This window comes from Colletotrichum lupini, chromosome 1 (assembly GCF_023278565.1).
Source record: "Colletotrichum lupini chromosome 1, complete sequence".
Taxonomy (NCBI): Eukaryota; Fungi; Ascomycota; class Sordariomycetes; order Glomerellales; family Glomerellaceae; genus Colletotrichum; species Colletotrichum lupini.
Genome location: NC_064672.1, coordinates 2389543 through 2406970, shown reverse-complemented (window position 1 = coordinate 2406970; position 17428 = coordinate 2389543). Strand labels below are relative to the sequence as shown.

Below are 17428 nucleotides of genomic sequence, written 5' to 3'. Positions count from 1 at the left end.
GCGAGTGAGATGACCTCTAACACCTCTCTCTTCCCCGTGCTCCGGTACGTGTGTGATGGGGTCGAGCAAGTAAAAGCGACCGGGTGGTTCGGTGGACACGTGGTGGCCATTGGCGAACGCAAAAGCCAGGCGGAGGACGGGCAGCTCTACGCGATTCCGGCGCTATCATTTTCGCACATTTGTCATGTTGCTGCCGTGGAGGCCATTGCAGCGGAATTTCGGGATGTGGTCGAGCGAGGAAGATTGAAAGGACGACACGGAGCACCTAGTGAGAGGATGGTAGCAAAAAGAGACTTGGAGGTAAGGTATCCGGCCCGGACTCTCCTGCGTGCGCTGAGCAATGAGGTGTGCTTTTGCTGTGCTGGTCAATTCTGCTACACTGCCTGACCCCTGGGTGGATATTGCTGAAGAAGCTTGCCTTGTTGCATAAAAGTGCTGATCGCAGCCCTCCCGCTCTTCTTGATAAAGGCATGTCCCGCATTTTTCTGGAGCTTCCCGCCACCCCATTCCGGCATATCCATGTTTCTACATGTCGTATTGTCACATAGCGTATCCTACAAAACGATTAGACCCACTCTCCCGAAGCCGATGGGAGCATAGAGCAGCAGCAGCCCGACATTCTGGCATGGTCGCCCGCCCACCTCACGCTTCTCTGTCCCTACTCTGTTCCCGTTCCCCAGGGCCCTCTCTCTTTCTCGCTCGACCTCGATCCTTATCCCGCCATTTCATGCCTTATGCCTTGTACCTTGCCTCGTTGCCTACCTTACCTTACCGTCCCTTCTCTCTCGCTGCTTCCATTGCTGTCTCTTGATCGGCCTCTGGGCTTGGATTTGGCCACAAGTTGAAGCCTCGCCTTTCAACCTTTCTACGGAGTACGCATACAACCTCCCATTTCTACGACACCACTTGGTCCTACTCCTCCTCAAACACCCCTGGCTGAAGCCTCTTTTTTTTATAATTTGTTCCAGTCTACCGGGGCTCCGGACACTCATCTCGTTCCGTAGTACTGCTTAATTGCAAACACCCCCCAAACAGCCAACCTCCAAAGCAAATCACTTGGGTTTCCGCTGCCCGCTTGCAAAAGAGCCAGAGCTCAGCACGCCCAGCCAGAGACTCTCTCTCCCAGACCAGTTCCCTTTGGTTGCGTCGTCTCTGCGTCCGTTCTTCTTTAGCCAGCCTGCCAGCACCGCACCGTACCACTCACCCACCTCCAAAAAAAAAAACCCCAAATCTTTCTCTCCCTCTCTCCTTCCCGCTTTCCTGGCAAGGCAAGGCGGCGCGGAAAAGGCTTGTTCGTTGCGCTCGACTTGTGCAATAAAAATTGGGCATCTCGAACCAACCCGCTCTCCGAATGTCATCGACACCGGTCGATTGAAGCATTCGTCGTCCACTCTCACGAGATTCCCACATCTGTTTCCGCTCGCTTTCGCTATCGCGCGAAACGTCGACACGTCTTTGCGTCCGTCGTATCCATCCTTTCGAGATTACCTTAGACAACCAACGCATTTTCCCTTCTCTAGTCGCCCACGTCTTTGCCGACGCCAACTTTCTACCCCGTCACTCAGTCGGGCTCTCCTTTGGTCGCAGGGCACATACCCACCCGCCATCTCACCTCCCCTACATCTCACTTCCACTTCTTTCGTTGTTTGTCGTCGCATCCCGACCTCCTTATCACAATATCGCCCACCCACCGTTGTCGTCACGCCGATCATCGATGCCTTCTCGGTCCCTCTTCACCTGTTGACCCGACCGTTTGCATTAAACGACTCCTATCGCAATCGATAACGCTAGTCGAGCCCGCCCGCACCCGCACCACACGATTGACACCACTTCCCGCGTCTTGCAAATCACGACTCCATCGCTGCCGCGTCGCGCCCATCTCCGCAACTCCAGCCGCCCCAATCCTTCGTACCTTTGCGGCCCCGATTACCGATTTGCCGTCGAGATAGACCACCTTTGCACGTTGGCGCATGAGATAGTACGGAGGATAGACACGTCGATATCCACGCTGTGGATCATCGACACGCCGGAGACATGATGACGAGTATGGGACCGTCTTTTGCAGGCCATCCTGCCGGCATGCAACAGCATCCAGGTGTACCCGGGCACCCCATGGCCCAGGGTATGCCTCACAACCCAGGGCAGCAAGGCCCGGGCGGAGGAATGCCTCACCAGATGCACATGGCAGTATCAGGGCCTGGTGGTCAGGTTAATCCAAATCAGTTGATGGGCGGCATGCCGCCGGGTGCTGGAGGTCCGAACGCTCACGCTCTGCAGCATCTCAATCCTGCCCAAAACCAAATGTTCCAGCAAAATCAGTTTGGTAACTGTATGTTGAGCCCACGCGCCTCGCCTCGGTGTCTTGTCTATTTGCTTCCTTACTGACCGAGTCGCGTAGTCCAAACTCCAGCGGCGATGGCGCACGCCACCCAGATGGCACAGCAGCGCTTGTTCCAGCAGCAGCAACAGGCGCGGCAAGCGCTCATGGCCCAGCAGGCCTTCAACGCGAATATGGCGGGCGTCAATGGTATGCCGATGGGAATGCCAATGAACCCGATGAACGCAGCTCAGATCGCGGCTATGAGGCAGGGCATGCGGCCGGTAAGTATCGCATATCCAACTTGCTATTCACGTTACTTACGATAGGATATAGCAGCAACACAACCCCCAGGCACAGGCGATGCTCGCTCAGCAGATCGCTCTCCAGCAGCAAGCCGTCGCTCAACAGAATCAACAGATGCAACAGGGCCAACAACAGCCCGGCCAGCCGGTACAGATGAACCCTCAGCACATGCAAAACCTCCAACAGGCCCAGATGGCAATGCAACAGCAGCAAGCCCAGCAGCAACAGGCCCAGCAGCAGGCTCAGCAACAGCAGGCTCAGCAACAAGCTCAGCAACAGGCCCAGCAGCAAGCGCAACAGCAGCAGCAACAGGGCCAGCAACCCCAAGGCGGACCGCAGCAGCCTCAACCGCAACCCCAGCAGACACCGCATCAGACACCACAGCAGCAGCCCGCGCAACCCGTCAATCCTCAATCTGCAGGACAGCCCACGCCGTCTCAAACTCCGGGCCCGGCACCGAACCAGCAACCGCAGCCCCCTCAGCCTCAAGCTCAACCGCAGGGTCCTCCTCAAATGGCTCCCCAACCTGGACCGCAACAAATGAACCCCGCGCAGCAGGCTGCGGCCCAGGCTGCCGTTGCCAACAGCATGGCTCTTTCTCAACAACAAAGGAGGGAAGGAATGAAGGGACACTGCCTACTCAAGTTAATGCAGTTTAGCGAACATTTGAGCGGCTTCCCCGTAAGTTGAAACTGAAGACAGCACTTAGTCACAGCTCACTAACAAAAAGTTCAGGGCCCCAAGGGCAAAGACGACCTGTCCTACTGGAATAGCTTCGTCAATCAATTCTTCTCCACCAAGGGCGTGTTCCGACACTCTGTACACATCACCGACGTCGAAGACCAGGCAGACAAGCAATACGAGATTACCTACCCCGCACTTCCTCGATACTTCCACACGCACTTCGACAGCGGTGTCAAGAACATGCAGTTGATCATGGAAAAGGGGACGACGGATCGACCACTCCCCGGCGACGGCCACTGGATTGAGAACACGAAGTCCAGTTTGGTCTACTGGTACGATAGCGGTTCGCACGTAAGTTAAAAGCTTCTATTGCCGAGGACAGATACAGCTTCTAATCTTGCGCGCAGCTTGTCGCTACGGGCACCGTCAGAGCCCACTTTGATGCGGAGCAAAAGATTGAACTCTTTGAATTCTTGACAACCAACCACGAAGAATACATTTCTAGAAAGGCCGCTATCGAAGCTGCGAAGCCCGTGCATAACTGGGTGAAGGAGTGGCACAAGGTCAACTCCCCTGACACCAAGACCTCCCCAGAAATGAGCAAGAAGGGCAAGGCTCGTATGATGAAGTCCCCGCAAAATCCTCCGCCAGAAGCACTGGTGGATCTTCCGGAGTCGGCGGTCAAGAGGGGTATGGGGGTTACCGAAGCTGTGTTCCAGTTCCTCGAGGTATGTGACAGCTCGCCCGCGCATGCATGTGGATCTCCGGCACTAAAGATGACATGCAGATTGCTGAAGTGATCGGCCAAATGAACCCCCTTTTCGCCTTCTACCACAACCACCCTAACCTCGGCCCCTACGCTGCTCTTGAGCAGTACGTCGGCCAGATCAACGCCCAGCCGCAAGTCATGAACGGTCAGCCCATGCCCCAAGCTCCCAGGACACCCAGCTTCGGTCAGTTCCCAATGGGTGCGAGCCCGGCTCAGCCGCACATGCAGCTTCCTGGCTCGCCTCATGTCACTGGAAGCCCTGCGCAAGGCCACATGCAGGCACCCGGCATGCAGATGCAACAGAGCCAGCAAGGCACCAGCTCCAGCGGACCTAGTGCAAACACGTCTCCAGCTTCCAACAAGCGAAGACGCCCATCCGGCGTGAAGATGGAGGAGGACGGCTCCCAGGCACCTACCCCGGGTGGTCCTCAGGTCAATGGAGTCCAGAACAAGGGCAAGCCGCCTACGCCGCGGATGGCAAAGAGAATGAAGGGCAACCCGGCGTAAGCTGGAGGGATGTCTTTGGACATTCAGGTTATGCTCTAATACGAGTCTGGCTACGCAGGCTCAGTAATGCCTTTTTTATGTCATCATTATGCAGCATGGCGGCGTCTTAGTGCTTGGCTTTCTGGCTCTGGGATCTCAGAGCTGTTCATATGCGGGTGTTTGGCAAGCATTTTGGACGTTCGGTGTTGGCTGGAAGCTCAATCCACCACATATCCTATGTCGATCTCGTTTGGCATCTAGGCCTCCCTTCACTCTCGACCAAGCCCACCTGGAAGGGCAGGCAAGTTTCTGCACAACCTCGGGACGAGACTTCACCAACTGTCTGCAGCGCAAATGGTGATGCCTTGGGTCAAAGGAGACCCCTGAACCCCTCCATACGGAGCAACGGTGCAACGGTAGCAAGTTGTTGCCCAGCAATCGAGATACGCAGAGGCTAATCGAGACAACAAAGCTTGTCCATATTCCTCCCCCTACCTGTACGATATCACGCTCGGCTACTGTCTAGCTCGGGCTCACTGTTTCATGTTGTTTATCCCTCGGGCCGCCTCGTATTGTCTGATTTGCCCGTCGGGGTCTCGATCACGTCTTCAAGCTACTTATTGTTTCCTTTTTGTGTTGGCAAGGAATGAGTTGGGGGAAAGATGGGTTTCCAAAAAAAAAGAAGTTTTGTGGAATTTTTTTCCTGGCGGAAAGCTTTTTTTGTTCTATCCTACGGTGGCGGAGGGTGGTGTTTTGTCGGCGTCGTCGTTGCTGTCGCTTTTATTTTCCTCCATCTTACAAATACCTAGTCTCTCATCGGAAAGGAAATATGCATACCCAGATTCTTGACAGAGAGTTGACTTGACTTGATTGTGATGTCGGTTATGTTTGAATCACTCGGACTTATCCAGGCCAGGGTGAGGTATTTGGTAACTGCGATTGATGCGATATGAACCGCCTTCTTTTTACCATGACGGCCTTTGGAATCTGTTTTTGGTCAAAGCATAGTAGAGCATGCTCATGTGTATTGATCCACCGTTTCTATCAACCATCTTTCCGAGTCTGAGGGGTTCCACTCAAACTAGCAACTATGTATTGATTTCCCATGGAGCAGCGAAAGATGAGGGGACCGACCCTCTTGGGGTAAAAAGTGAGGTTCTCGTCAAGGTGTTCAAATTTGTGTTGATCAGATGGTAGGCATGTTTGAGCAAAGAATACCAAGCAGTCCATCTGTTCACCCAAAAGCGCGTTACGATTTTTACGGTGTCGTCGCAAATGGCGTTGCCAGGTCTCGTCAGAAAGTTGACCCACGTTACGGGGGAAGAAAACACACAGATCTGGTGATTTTGTCACAATCATGTCATTTCCATTGGAGGGGCAATCACGCGGGGGCTTTCTGAGTGGTGCAAAAAGAACTCTCTCACCACCTTGTAAGACTCATCGGAGATGGCTTGAGGTTTTCTCACTTGTGATGGAACTTACCCGCCCTCCGTGATTGTGTTTGGTTTTCTTTCTTATCGTTTGTCAGAGTGACTGTACGGACTCACAGTTTTTGGTCCGCGATTTTGCGTCATATCATTTTTTTCGCTGGAGAGATATATAACGATTTCGTCCGTCTCACCTCATCAGGGGCAAAGCAGCGTTGAAGACACCTGGCGACTTACACGAATCAGGCACCATTCTTCGAAAAAGTGCTATCGGAGGGCTTACGGTTGAAGAAAAACTCAGGATACATGGCATTTCACATCACTCAAAACAGCACAGAGGCAAAAGAGTGAGCGAAAGAGATAGACGAACATGCCACTCTCCCGCTCCTCATCCGGCCTGGACGCCATCCTCAACCGCCCAGAAGACGACGGGATAGCAACCCGTCTCCTCTCCAGCCCCCTCTCGACAGGTGCGAGATACCTCTACGACTCTTTCCCCGTTTCGCACCCCGTGACGTACGGCAGCGGCAGCGGCAACGACAAAAACGACGACGCCGTGACCGTGGTCTGCGTCTCGGACACGCACAACACCAAACCGCGCCTGCCGCCGGGCGACATCCTCGTGCACGCGGGCGACCTCACGGCCTCGGGCACGAGGAGGGAGCTGCGGGAGGCGCTGGGGTGGATCCGGGCGCAGCCTCACCGGTTCAAGGTCGTCGTGGCGGGGAATCACGATCTGTGTTTGGATAAGGGGTATGGCAAGGGGATCAAGCTTGGTGGACGGTCACGGGACGGCGAGGGCAGCTCGATGTCACGCAGAGATGGTGAAGACGACGACGACGACGACGGCTCACCTCTGGGCTGGGGCGACATCATCTACCTAAACCGCACAGCAACGACGCTCACGATACCCCCGCGCCGTCTCGACGACGGGGACAGGACGTACGCTGGCCGCGAGATTCGCGTCTACGGCAGTCCGTATACGCCGCGGCACGGCAACTGGGCCTTTCAGTACCCGCGCTCCGGCGGCGCCGCCCCCTATTGCTCCTCCTCCTCCTCTTCCTTGCGCACGACAGACGTCGACAACGCCACCTCCGACCCCTGGCGCGGCACGATCCCTCCCGGGACAGACGTTCTCGTCACCCACGCGCCGCCAAAGGGCCACATGGACGACCCGCGCGGCCACTGGGGGTGCGAAATGCTCCTGGCCGAAGTCTGGCGGGCGCGGCCGCGTCTGCACGTCTTTGGGCACGTGCACTGCGGTCGCGGGCGGGAGGCGGTGGCGTTTGACGGGTTGCAGGCGGCGTATGAGGCGGTTGTCTTGTTGGAGGCCGAGGCTTTTGCCGTGGTTGCTAGCGGTGGTGGTGGTGGTGTTGGAGTTAATATCGGTCGTCGTGTAGGCAATGTGGTGATGGCGTGGTTCAAGGCCTTGCTTGCTCTGGGTTGGTGTTTGCTGGTCTGGGGATGGGTGCTGTGGTGGCATGGGGGACGGAGGGGTACGGGGAGGACTGTGTTTGTGAATGCTGCTGCTGTTGGGGGCGTTCGGGATCGTTTGGTGCGGGAGGCTATCGTTGTGAGGATATAGAAGGTGTGTGTAAGTGTGTGTGAGAGAAAAGTTGCAATAGGCTTTTTTGTTCGAAAACGGGCGAAGGCGGGAGTTGGTTTTACTAGCTAAGAGTTTAAAGTTAACGTTGTCCAAGACCCGACGAGGCTTGTCATCTGTTAGTCTCGTCGGATATAGTTCTCAGTCGAACGACGATTATGGAAGCAATTCTATGTTGAATATGTGCAGAATGACATGGCGTCGGGGCCAAGACTGGCATGTTGTAACAAAGTGAGGCTTGGCCTTATAGAGTGAAGCCATCACAGCAGTACCGCCTGAACTCCCGTCATCATCAAGTAACGAACTAAAATGTTCCTCATGTAATATGAACCCAAAAAGAATGCTAATATCACTATCGCGAGATTGGAATCATATTCGAAAGTGACAAAAGGGAGAGAGGTCCATCCAGGATTCGAACCTGGGCCTACGGAAGGTTCTGAGAATCAGAATCCGACGTCCTAACCAACTAGACTAATAGACCGACGATGAAACTACTTTGGTGGCTTCGAGATTCGGTGGGTCGGAGTGCATATATGAAGGCTCAATGATGGCAAAATGAAGATGAAACTCTTCCAAATGCGTACCTTTTGCAGGAGCGCATTCACGTTCATGGTGATACATTACCAAAATGTGGATCAACCATTCAGTTACGTTGGCCCTCTCCTTCTAGTTCACCTGGGGCCGCGTAGGCTTTCTTCGCGGATCCCGTCGGAATACATGTCCGAGAGATATCTAAAGAATGATTGCTATGATAGACGAAGAAATTGACTCTGATTGAAAGAAAGACTCCTAAAACGCCAAACCATGCTATGCGCCTTATACTCGAAAGACTTTAAACAAGTACCTATATGTCTCCCGCGCCTGTCTCTCTGACGAGGACGGGTCCCAAACCAAAGAGGGAAACCCCAACGAAACAGACAAAAATCAAAGAGAGGCTGCCCGTGCATGACTATGACCCATCCGCTGCCGCTGCCGCTGCCGCTTCTCTCTTCCCCATCCTTTCATCCTTTCATGCCCTCGCTCATCATTTCAGAATGGCAATCAGCAAAACCAGAATGATGATGAGCACGACAATCGTCATCATCTGCTTATTCTCCCCAGCGTCCCGCGCGACCTTCCCCAGCGACCGGCGCGCCCGGTCGAGCCGGCCCTGGTGCCGGTCCACGACCTCGTCCACCTCGTCCAGCATGGCGACGTGCGAGTCGAGCTCGTCGCCGATCTGCATGCTCAGCTCCCTCTGCCGCCCGATGGACTCGCCCAGCCGGTCCAGGTGGTCGTCCTGGTCGCGCATGATTTGCGAGTGGTACGCGTGGATCTGCTGGTTGTCCATGCCCTCGGCCTGGTCGCGGTAGCCCGCCGTGTCGGCCGGGTCGTCGCGGTACCGGCCGGGGCCGAAGAGTGCTGCGGCGGCGGCGTCTTCTTCGGCTGCTGCTGCTGCGGCGCCGGGGGAATCGGTGAAGCGGACGGTCTTGCTGTTGTTTGCGGCGGCGGCACCGCCGGGGAGGCCCCGAAGGGAGCCCTTGAGGGGTTTCGTGGACTGGGCGGCGTCAAAGTCGGCGGCGAGGGAGGGGTCGTTTGGCGAGGTTGTGGTGGAGGAGGTGGAGGGGTTCGAGAACCCGTGGAATTGGGAGGTCAGGTCTGAGAATTGCTTCTGCAGCGCGGGGAGGGAGTCGGTGATGTTCAGGGCGGCGCTGCGGGAAGTAGCGTCCAGGTTAGCATACCGTATAACGCACAGAAAATGGGCCACGATGCTCTCGCGCAGAACTCGGAGAAAATTCCGGCCTGAACGTCGGTTCTGGAGGATTCCGTCGTATAGGTAAGGGGACAGGACCAAAGGAGGAGGAAGCTCACCTCTCATCGCCGGTACCCTGCAGGCGCTTGGCCTCGGCGTCTAATGCTTCCAGGCCATCTTTGAATTGGTCGAGCGAGCGAGAGATGTGTCCGTCCTGGGTGTCGGCGTCGAGGTTGAGCGACAGGGCGCGCTGGCGCTCCAGGAGGGAGAGCTTGACGTGGTCGGCGAGCAGGTAAAGCTGGTTCAGGGTGGACATGTTCTTGGTCTGTTGTGTAGTCGCGAATGTCTCTGTGGGGATAGATTTTGGAGTTGATTTCCCGTGAGGTGTATGTGTGTGTTACGATTGCCGACCGATGCTCGTAGTGGATGGCAGAGTTCACAAGCAGGAGGTTTAGATTGGAAGGGATGACGATGGGTGCAAACGTTGTTCCTGAATGGTCCGGAGTGGTTGCGGATTCGGGGGAGGTTTTGGAGGTGTTCATGCGCTGGGGAACGGGGGGATGGACGGAGACGGGGGTTGTGAGACAAGCGCTCAGGACGTCAGGTCGTCCGCAACAAGGACTGTGAGTTACGTTTCTGTGTATGTAGGCGGCGCCGTAGTGACAGGGGTCTTTGAGTCGGTATGCTTTCAAGGGTGCCTGGGGTATTAGCGCCTCCGGTGGTTTGGAGGTCACCTAACTAGCTGAGTAAATGGGGGCCTAGAACTACAGTGCTTTGCGTGTTGTCCACGTCGACCTTCCAGGTTGATGATGCATGCACTCCACCTTTGTATGTAAATAGGGCTCTAGTAGTGTGTCAACGGGACGAATACTTCAACACGACTTGACATTGCTTGTAAACTTGACGATTCCTTGAAGCAAGCAGCTATCTCCTCTCGCGACTTATCGAATGACGTCTCCATCCTTATCGATCCCACCAAGTGCCTCGAGAATGTCACTACCGCCCAACATCCCAACGGCGCCTCCGGTAGTCGATTTTGGCTTGTCCTGCCAGACTTCATGAAACTTGAGAGTCTCGTCGCTCGATGCCACGACAATGGTTCCTTCTTTTGCCGTACGACTTCCCTTGAGTGCATCTGATGGTCCTCCTGGGTACGGAATGGCGTATAAGGCCCGTGGGCCACCCGCCCAAGCAATAGCTCCGACTTGCCGACAAGACGGCCAGCTGAAGACAATAAGACGATATGGGTGCTCGGTTTGCGCATAGCCATGGCTGTAGCCAAACGTAGCTGCTATTTCCCGCCGTGTCGTAGACCAGATCAATGAGGTGACCTGCGCACCGACATCGATGGTGGCCAGTGGTGTGCTAGACGTCGTGTGGAAGAAGTGGATGCACTTGTCACCCAAGCCGCCGCCGGTGGCAACGAGCCCGTTCTGCCAGGGGCAGAATGCGATTGCCTTTATTGCAGCCTCATGTCGCCAACAGTGCGTTTCCATTCCTCTTTTGAACACTCGCAAGTCCTCTGTAGGCGCTTGTATCGTTCTAGGGATGCCTCCAATAACACCAGCCTCGATTGTTGTACTTATCGGAGTGACGTCGAACATGGTCTCCACGCCGGGGCTCGATCCATTGCCGCTCGTTTCATACTCTTTTGGTCGAGAGTACATGTTATCTCTTCCTGGCAGGCTCCAATCACTTTTTGACCGGCGGCTTTTACGGGTCTGAGTCCTGGATGAGTTGTGGTCCCTGTGCTGTTTGTCCAATCGTTGTATCTCAAAGTAGCAGGCCGTGTTGTCGTTGCTCCCGGAAACAAAGTCTTGACCATCGGGAGACCAGACTAGTGCACAAATCTGCGAGGTATGCGCTGCAATCTTGGCAACGGGCGTCACTTTACCAAACCAAGTGTCACGGGATACCTCCCACAAGCTGGGCCACTCAACGATATAGTGCAGGATGTTTCCTCGACCATCGCCAACCAGAAGGTCCTCTGTTGGCACTGTAGCACTCGAGATGAAGGGGTTTTGGGATGGTCTTTTCGTCACTGATGGCCGCTAGCTGACACACTCGATCGGAAACGGGTGGTAAAACCAAAACCGCGGAAGCATTTCGTCAATGAACGACAGAAGACCAAAGTAACCGTCCTTGCGTGCAAAGGCCAGAATGGCCTTGTTTCCCTCGGTTGAGGAAAATGACAGAGATGTCAGGCTCGTATGTCGCTGGTGAGGAGTGCGGTAGACAGGCTGGGGATCATGCCATTCCGACCATCGGTAGACGGTGTTTCCCAGAGCCACAGCTAAGCATCGGCAGGTAGAAGAGTAGGCCAAGGGCGAGCGGTAATAGTCATCCTCGAGGCCCGGCGCTTGGAGGACTTTGTACGGCGCCGCTGGCAGGCTGCGTTGTAATTTGATTGAGTCTAACAAGGAGTGTAAGCTTAATGAAGCACAGATGGTCGTTAGAAACCCCCAACTTACCCGTGGAAGATGCGATTGCCTGGGTTGTATACTCTGTCCTCAGTGCTCGGGCCGGCCGAACCCTGAAATCGAGGATCTTGGCAGCCTTATCGATGTCCAAGGCTTCAGCCAATCTCTCTTCGTGTCGTTGGTGTTCCTCCTCTTCCTTCGGCCGTGGCCCAAAGAAATTTGTTCTAATTCGTCTACAGGGAGTAGACGAGGCCGGAGAGGGGCGCTTGTAAGAAGTTGGGGACAAGACCGACGGTCCAACGACGGAGACGGGAGCGGGGACGGGACGGCAGGCAGGCGATATAGTAGGCCGTGGCTGATGGTCTTGCTTCATGCGGATCTTTTCAGAGAGGGGAGTTCCGTCTCGTCGAGGGATGTAGCGATGCATGTCCTAGGGAGAGATGATTTCTTAGGGGGGCGGATGGTGAAGACAAAGAAGAAGAAGAAGAAGAGCAAGGGAAAGGAGGCCAAGTAGATCGGTGTGTCATTGTATAGACGTCAGTAGCTAGTGTCGTCACAGGAAGCTGTGCAGGTCAGCTTGGTCAGCTCTTTCTCAGGTGCGATGGTTTTAAGCTCTGGCCAAAGCTGATCGAATTGATTCAGATCATGGCTAGCTCAGTCTTGTGCGACAGCTGAATAACGTGGTAGCGGAACAGAAAGTGTGGACTAAGGCAACAACTAGGAGCATAAGGGTAGTGTTGAACAACAAGATGGAAGAAGAATGGTGAAAGCCTGATTTTATCCCGTAGTCTGCAAGCAATAGGAGGGGTGATACTGTTGATTCCCCGTCTGGATAACCAACTAAGAACACGACCTCGACTCCCAGGCCGGGTGGTAAGGTTCAGCCTTTTCATTTTCGAGACGCTCTTCATCTCTATTACCCAGGCCATACAAAAAAATGCATTCAGGCCTGACTTGGCACTCGCCCTTGAATGAGGTACCTAGTCCGTAATCAGCTTTGTTACAGTGATGAGGCAACAAGTGGAGGTGTAAGACAACTGCTCGAGGAAAGTGGTAATAAGGTACCTACCGTATCTAAGATAGGTAACCTACCTAGGCAGGTAGCACGTGGGGAAGTACGTACGACGGTGCTCGGGGTCTTCTTCACCGGGAGCTCGGGCCACTGGCTAAATTGACGTACTTTGAGGGATGTGACGGGGCAGTGGGGAATCCCTGCTCTAGCGCGCGCCGCCCGCGCTGCCGCAAGTTCCCGTATCAGCTTCATGCCACCCAGAGCTCACAGCGCCTTCAACCCCCCGGCCCCCAAACTTGACCTTGAGCAGACTGTAATTTCTCTCCGTCCTCCCTGATCGACCTCCCCTTTTCCTGTCAGATCATCCCGCTCTCATAGAGCACCCCTCAGATCCCCATGGAAAGCGTAAGTATCACCACCTCCCAACCCAGCGTCCCTCTATCCATCAAACAACACCTCCATCCCATCTCCAAACACCCCATAACCGCCAAGACCATCTACACACGCCCCATTCCCTCCCATATTCACAAAGCTCACCATCCAAAAACGAACAGCACGGCATAGCCCGCACAGCCCGGAAACCACGAACCGAAGCCCAGCTCCAGGCCGACCTCGCAAAGATCGCCAACCTCCGCGCCCTCGAAGACGCCCTCCTCCGCGCCTCGCCGCGGCCCGCCGACCCGGCCGACCCGGCCACCCTCGCCCTGACCACGAAGCTCCTGCGCCTGAACCCGGAGCACTACACGGCATGGAACGTCCGCAGGCGCTGCCTAACCTGTGGATCATTATCAAGACCCTCGCCTGGGCCGTCGCCGTCGGCGCCGCCCGCGAGTTCATCAGCAGCATGCACTCCGCCTCCGTCCTCCGCCGCTGCGTCGCCCTCTTCCTCGACCGTGATCCCGCCAGGCCACGCGTCCCCACCGGTCCCAGGGAGTGGGAAGAGTGGTACAACAGCTGATGAGCAGCTGCCGCCGCCGCCGCCGGTCAACGACGAAAAGGTGGTCGACACCCTCAAGAACGAGCTCATGTTCACGATCCCCCTCCTTCTGGAGTTCCCAAAGAGCTACTGGATCTGGAAATACCGCTCCTGGCTCCTCCAGCAGGCTATCGATATACTACCCAAACCCATCGCCCGTCGCATATGGGAGGAGGAGCTCGGCCTGGTCTCCAAGATGCTGACCAAGGACCGCCGCAATTTCCACGCCTGGGGCTACCGGCGCAAAGTCGTCGCCACCCTCGAAAGCGCGGCGCTCGACGGCGCGAGCCTGGTCGAGGCCGAGTTCGCGTACACGACAAAGATGATCAACACGGACCTGTCCAACTTCTCGGCGTGGCATAACCGCTCCAACCTGATACCCCGCCTGCTAGAGGAGCGCGGCGCCGACGACGCGGCGCGGCAAAAGTTTCTGGAAGACGGTAAGGATGACCCTATACGCATACATACTCTCATGGAGTTTACGAGTGAGAAGTAGGCTAACGAAGAGCAGAGCTCGATCTCGTCCGTGAAGCACTAAACGTGGGCCCAGAAGACCAGTCTCTCTGGTTCTACCACCATTTCCTTGTCCAGAACATGACCGAGCCAGATGGCCGGCCCAAGATCGCGCCGAGTCTGTCAAGTACGGAAAAGGCATCCTACGTGAGGCGGGAGATTGCAGATATCAAGGACCTTTTGGAAGACTACGATGACATTACGTGGATATACAAGGCGCTGCTGGACTACATGAGGGCGCTGCCGCGCGTTGAAGGAAGAGAACTCAACGAAGAAGAGACGGAAGAATTACAAACGTGGATGACCAAAGTGCGCCAGCTGGACCCTATGCGTAATGGGCGTTGGACGGACCTCGAGAAGGAGTGTAGTCTACTCTAGCCTTTCAAAGAGAAAATACTATGCTCAAACCTTGTGTGATCCAAAGCGAGCGGGGGCGCCACGAGGGGCAAGGTCGACTATCATTATGTATTAGGTACAGCGGCGAGCTAAGTATACACTGGGGCGTTTCTACGTGCTGAAAAGGGGATGGCCACTTCCCGGCGAACCATATGAGCACCACACAGAACGCTCAAGACGCGCATTTGCCCTTGATCAGGCTGGCGTTCTCTCCTACCAACCCATCAAAGTACGACAGCAGCGTCTCGACGGGTACCATATCCATCAGGCCCAGTGCCGGATGGGACGACTTGAGGACCTGGCCGCCCCAGAGGACTCTGACGTACCAGCCACTCTCAACCGAGCCAGGCGTGGATGTGGATGCGGCCGCGGGAGGGCTCTTGGCGGCGCCGCCTTCGCCGCCGTCGTCCGCCCCGCGCTTCTTGTACAGCTCAAAGACGACCTCGGAGCCCATGCCGGGCCAGACCATGTGGTCGAGCTGCAGAATAGACAGCAGCCGCGAGACGGAGCCGTCGTGCGCGACGTTGTGGAAGTAGATTGTCTCGCTCGTGCCGTCGACGACGGCGCGCAGGTGGACGGCGAGCTCGGCGACCCAGACGCCCCACGCCGCGACGCTGGCGGCGAGGGAGTCGGGGCTGTCGCGGTAGAGCTGGGAGTACTCCCAGTGGCCCAGGCGGTAGGCGGCGTCGGCAAGGTCCTGCGTGACGCAGGTGGTGGAGTTGGCGCCGCCGACGAGCTTGCAGGGGAAGGGCTTATCGTGGCACTGGCGGGCGGAGAGGTTGTCGTAGTAGTGGTCCAGCGAGGCGTGGAAGCCCTCGTCGTCGGCGGGGACGCCCGAGATGTCGTCGAGAACGGCGTAGAGGGGGCCGGCGGCGGCGAGGTGCTGGGCCCAGGCGGCGTTGGAGGCGGATCTTATGCGGTTGAAGAGGGCGTAGCCGGCGGGGCAGGGGTACTGCGGTTCGAGGGAGTCGACGCCGGCGGCCTGGATGTTGAGCTGGAGGGAGTCGGTGGCGGCCCACATGCCGTTGACGACCATGCCGGCGACCTGGCTGGTGATTTGGTTGTTGGTGACGCGGTACTTGATCTTGCGGTGCCACTCGGGCGAGTTGACGGTGTCATGGCCGGGGATGAAGCCTAGGAGATCGTGGTAGACGCCGTAGAGGTCGGCGCCGTGAACCCAGGAGTCGTCGAGGCCCTGGGCGGTGATCTGGGGAAACTGGCAGGTTCCTATCCAGCCCGCGGGGACGAAGGGATTGACGGGGGAGATGTAGACCTTCCAGTAGGTCTTTGCCGGCTTGTTGCTGCTGGCAAAGGGCTCGCCGTAATAGAAGAGTCCTTGGTCGTCGCAGTTCCACTGGTAGGGCTCCACGGGGAAGGCGTTGGAGGCGTAGGGCGTGCGTTTGTGGTGGCGGTGAACCTTATGGATAAGTCAGTGTTTGAGCAAGAGGAAGTGGAAATGGAAAAGGAAGCAGTAGAAAGGGGCTCGGTTCGTTTACTCACTAATTCCACGTACTTGAGCTCGTACTCAACCGACGGCTTCACATACTCCGTCTTGCGCACATGCGGCATGTTGCACCAGTTGTACTGCCCGTACCTGTCGTCGGGAGTCTCCGAGGTGTCATAAATGAAACCCCAGACACCCTTGCCGTTGATCACGGCGGTCAAATTATTGACCTCTGTGCGAGCGGGCGCGTACCAGCTCAGATCAACACCGCCAGCTGCATTCACGACACCGCCGGCGCTGCTGCCGGTGCCGGTGCCGAAGACAGCAAGGCCGGCCAACAGAGCGGAAGCCTTGGGCGCCATGATATGGGGGAGGGCAAGTTGGACAAAGATGAGGAAACTAGCAACGATGAGGAGGGACTTTAGCCAGGCGGCCGGCGACCCGATGGGCCTTCTCGGGAAAAAAGTTGAGGAAGCCATCCATACTTATGGGTGGGATGCGGCAGGGGGCGGGGATGACCTCTGCTCTCTCCGAGCGAGGCTTGTAAAGACTCGAGAGAAAGCAAGCAACACGGGCTCTGCGTGTCTGTAACCCACGTGGCTCCGCAGAAGTGAGGTCCAGCTAGCACTCGAGTTGAAGGGTAATGAGCGGGTCGAGGCAAATGGGGGCCAAAGATGAGTGACTTTCCCGCAGTCGCATCGAAACCTCGCCGGGAGGTTGTTGGACAACTTGGAGGAAGGGTATGAGGTTGGTGTTGGAGAGATGGAATGGGGTGTGCTCCGCATACGAAGGAAGTACTCCGCATCTTTCGAAGTACCTTAAGGTACTTCGAAGGGTCGTGCACCACGTGTTCCACCGACTGGTCGCGAGCTCAACCAACGTTAGGTACCTTGCCTTAGCTACCGTGAACGACTGGGGTAAGTTAGGTAAGGCACCTACCTACCTAGGTAGGTACCGCGCGGTCAGAAGAATAGGTTGGCCGCTTTTCTCAGGCTTTACGGTTAGAAGAGCGGCCAACGACCGCCGCGTGGGTACTTCGTACAAAGCGCCTCTGTGCCTGCGGGACGGTACCAGAGCACGTGGTAAAGAGCCTCTACCTGGAAAAAGACAGGGACTCGACCTTAGCTTGAATGACTGGACCCACACCAGCCCGGACCCGTTATCTCGGCGCCGGACCGGTAAGCCCAGCCCGGCGGAGTGGGTCTTTCGGTGCCAACGGCACTTGACCTCATGCCGTGCTTCTCCCGCATACCTCCTTCCATCGCTGTCACATTGCACTCAACTTACAGTACCTTAGATGAGTAGGATTGTTTATCTCCACACACTTCTTCCTCGTTAGCATC

The 17428-nt window shown here is 56.3% G+C and overlaps 5 protein-coding genes and 1 non-coding gene across 6 annotated transcripts; 3 read left to right on the top strand and 3 right to left on the bottom strand.

Annotated features, from left to right (window-relative positions):
- Positions 1–9: 9 nt before the first annotated feature.
- Positions 10–5020, top strand: CLUP02_00664 (PTAB; the record flags this gene model as incomplete). The annotated part of the gene is made up of 14 exons (XM_049279711.1): positions 10–268; positions 346–521; positions 570–741; positions 842–909; positions 1036–1459; positions 1521–1739; positions 1797–1908; positions 1980–2329; positions 2399–2601; positions 2672–3304; positions 3359–3658; positions 3715–4035; positions 4095–4579; positions 4723–5020. 14 exons carry the CDS (start codon positions 10–12, stop codon positions 5018–5020), a joined length of 4020 nt encoding a protein of 1339 aa, XP_049135668.1.
- Positions 5021–6359: 1339 nt separating this feature from the next.
- CLUP02_00663 (metallophosphoesterase domain-containing protein) lies at positions 6360–7574 on the top strand (the record flags this gene model as incomplete). The annotated part of the gene is made up of 1 exon (XM_049279710.1): positions 6360–7574. The coding sequence occupies one exon, from the start codon at positions 6360–6362 to the stop codon at positions 7572–7574; it is 1215 nt and encodes a 404-aa protein (XP_049135667.1).
- A 174-nt stretch (positions 7575–7748) lies between these two features.
- On the bottom strand, positions 7749–12171 carry CLUP02_00662 (WD repeat domain-containing protein; the record flags this gene model as incomplete). The annotated part of the gene is made up of 13 exons (XM_049279709.1): positions 7749–7872; positions 7946–8016; positions 8085–8258; positions 8467–8541; positions 8644–9283; positions 9340–9387; positions 9444–9649; positions 9726–10058; positions 10114–10168; positions 10204–10234; positions 10301–11328; positions 11389–11737; positions 11796–12171. 13 exons carry the CDS (start codon positions 12169–12171, stop codon positions 7749–7751), a joined length of 3510 nt encoding a protein of 1169 aa, XP_049135666.1.
- CLUP02_tRNA007 lies at positions 7990–8073 on the bottom strand. The gene has a single exon. It is a non-coding gene; the product is annotated as a tRNA-Gln (tRNA).
- A 981-nt stretch (positions 12172–13152) lies between the features above and the next one.
- On the top strand, positions 13153–14623 carry CLUP02_00661 (geranylgeranyl transferase type-2 subunit alpha; the record flags this gene model as incomplete). The annotated part of the gene is made up of 3 exons (XM_049279708.1): positions 13153–13161; positions 13311–14172; positions 14244–14623. 3 exons carry the CDS (start codon positions 13153–13155, stop codon positions 14621–14623), a joined length of 1251 nt encoding a protein of 416 aa, XP_049135665.1.
- Positions 14624–14813: 190 nt separating this feature from the next.
- On the bottom strand, positions 14814–16564 carry CLUP02_00660 (histidine acid phosphatase; the record flags this gene model as incomplete). The annotated part of the gene is made up of 2 exons (XM_049279707.1): positions 14814–16058; positions 16142–16564. 2 exons carry the CDS (start codon positions 16562–16564, stop codon positions 14814–14816), a joined length of 1668 nt encoding a protein of 555 aa, XP_049135664.1.
- Between the last annotated feature and the right edge of the window lie 864 nt (positions 16565–17428).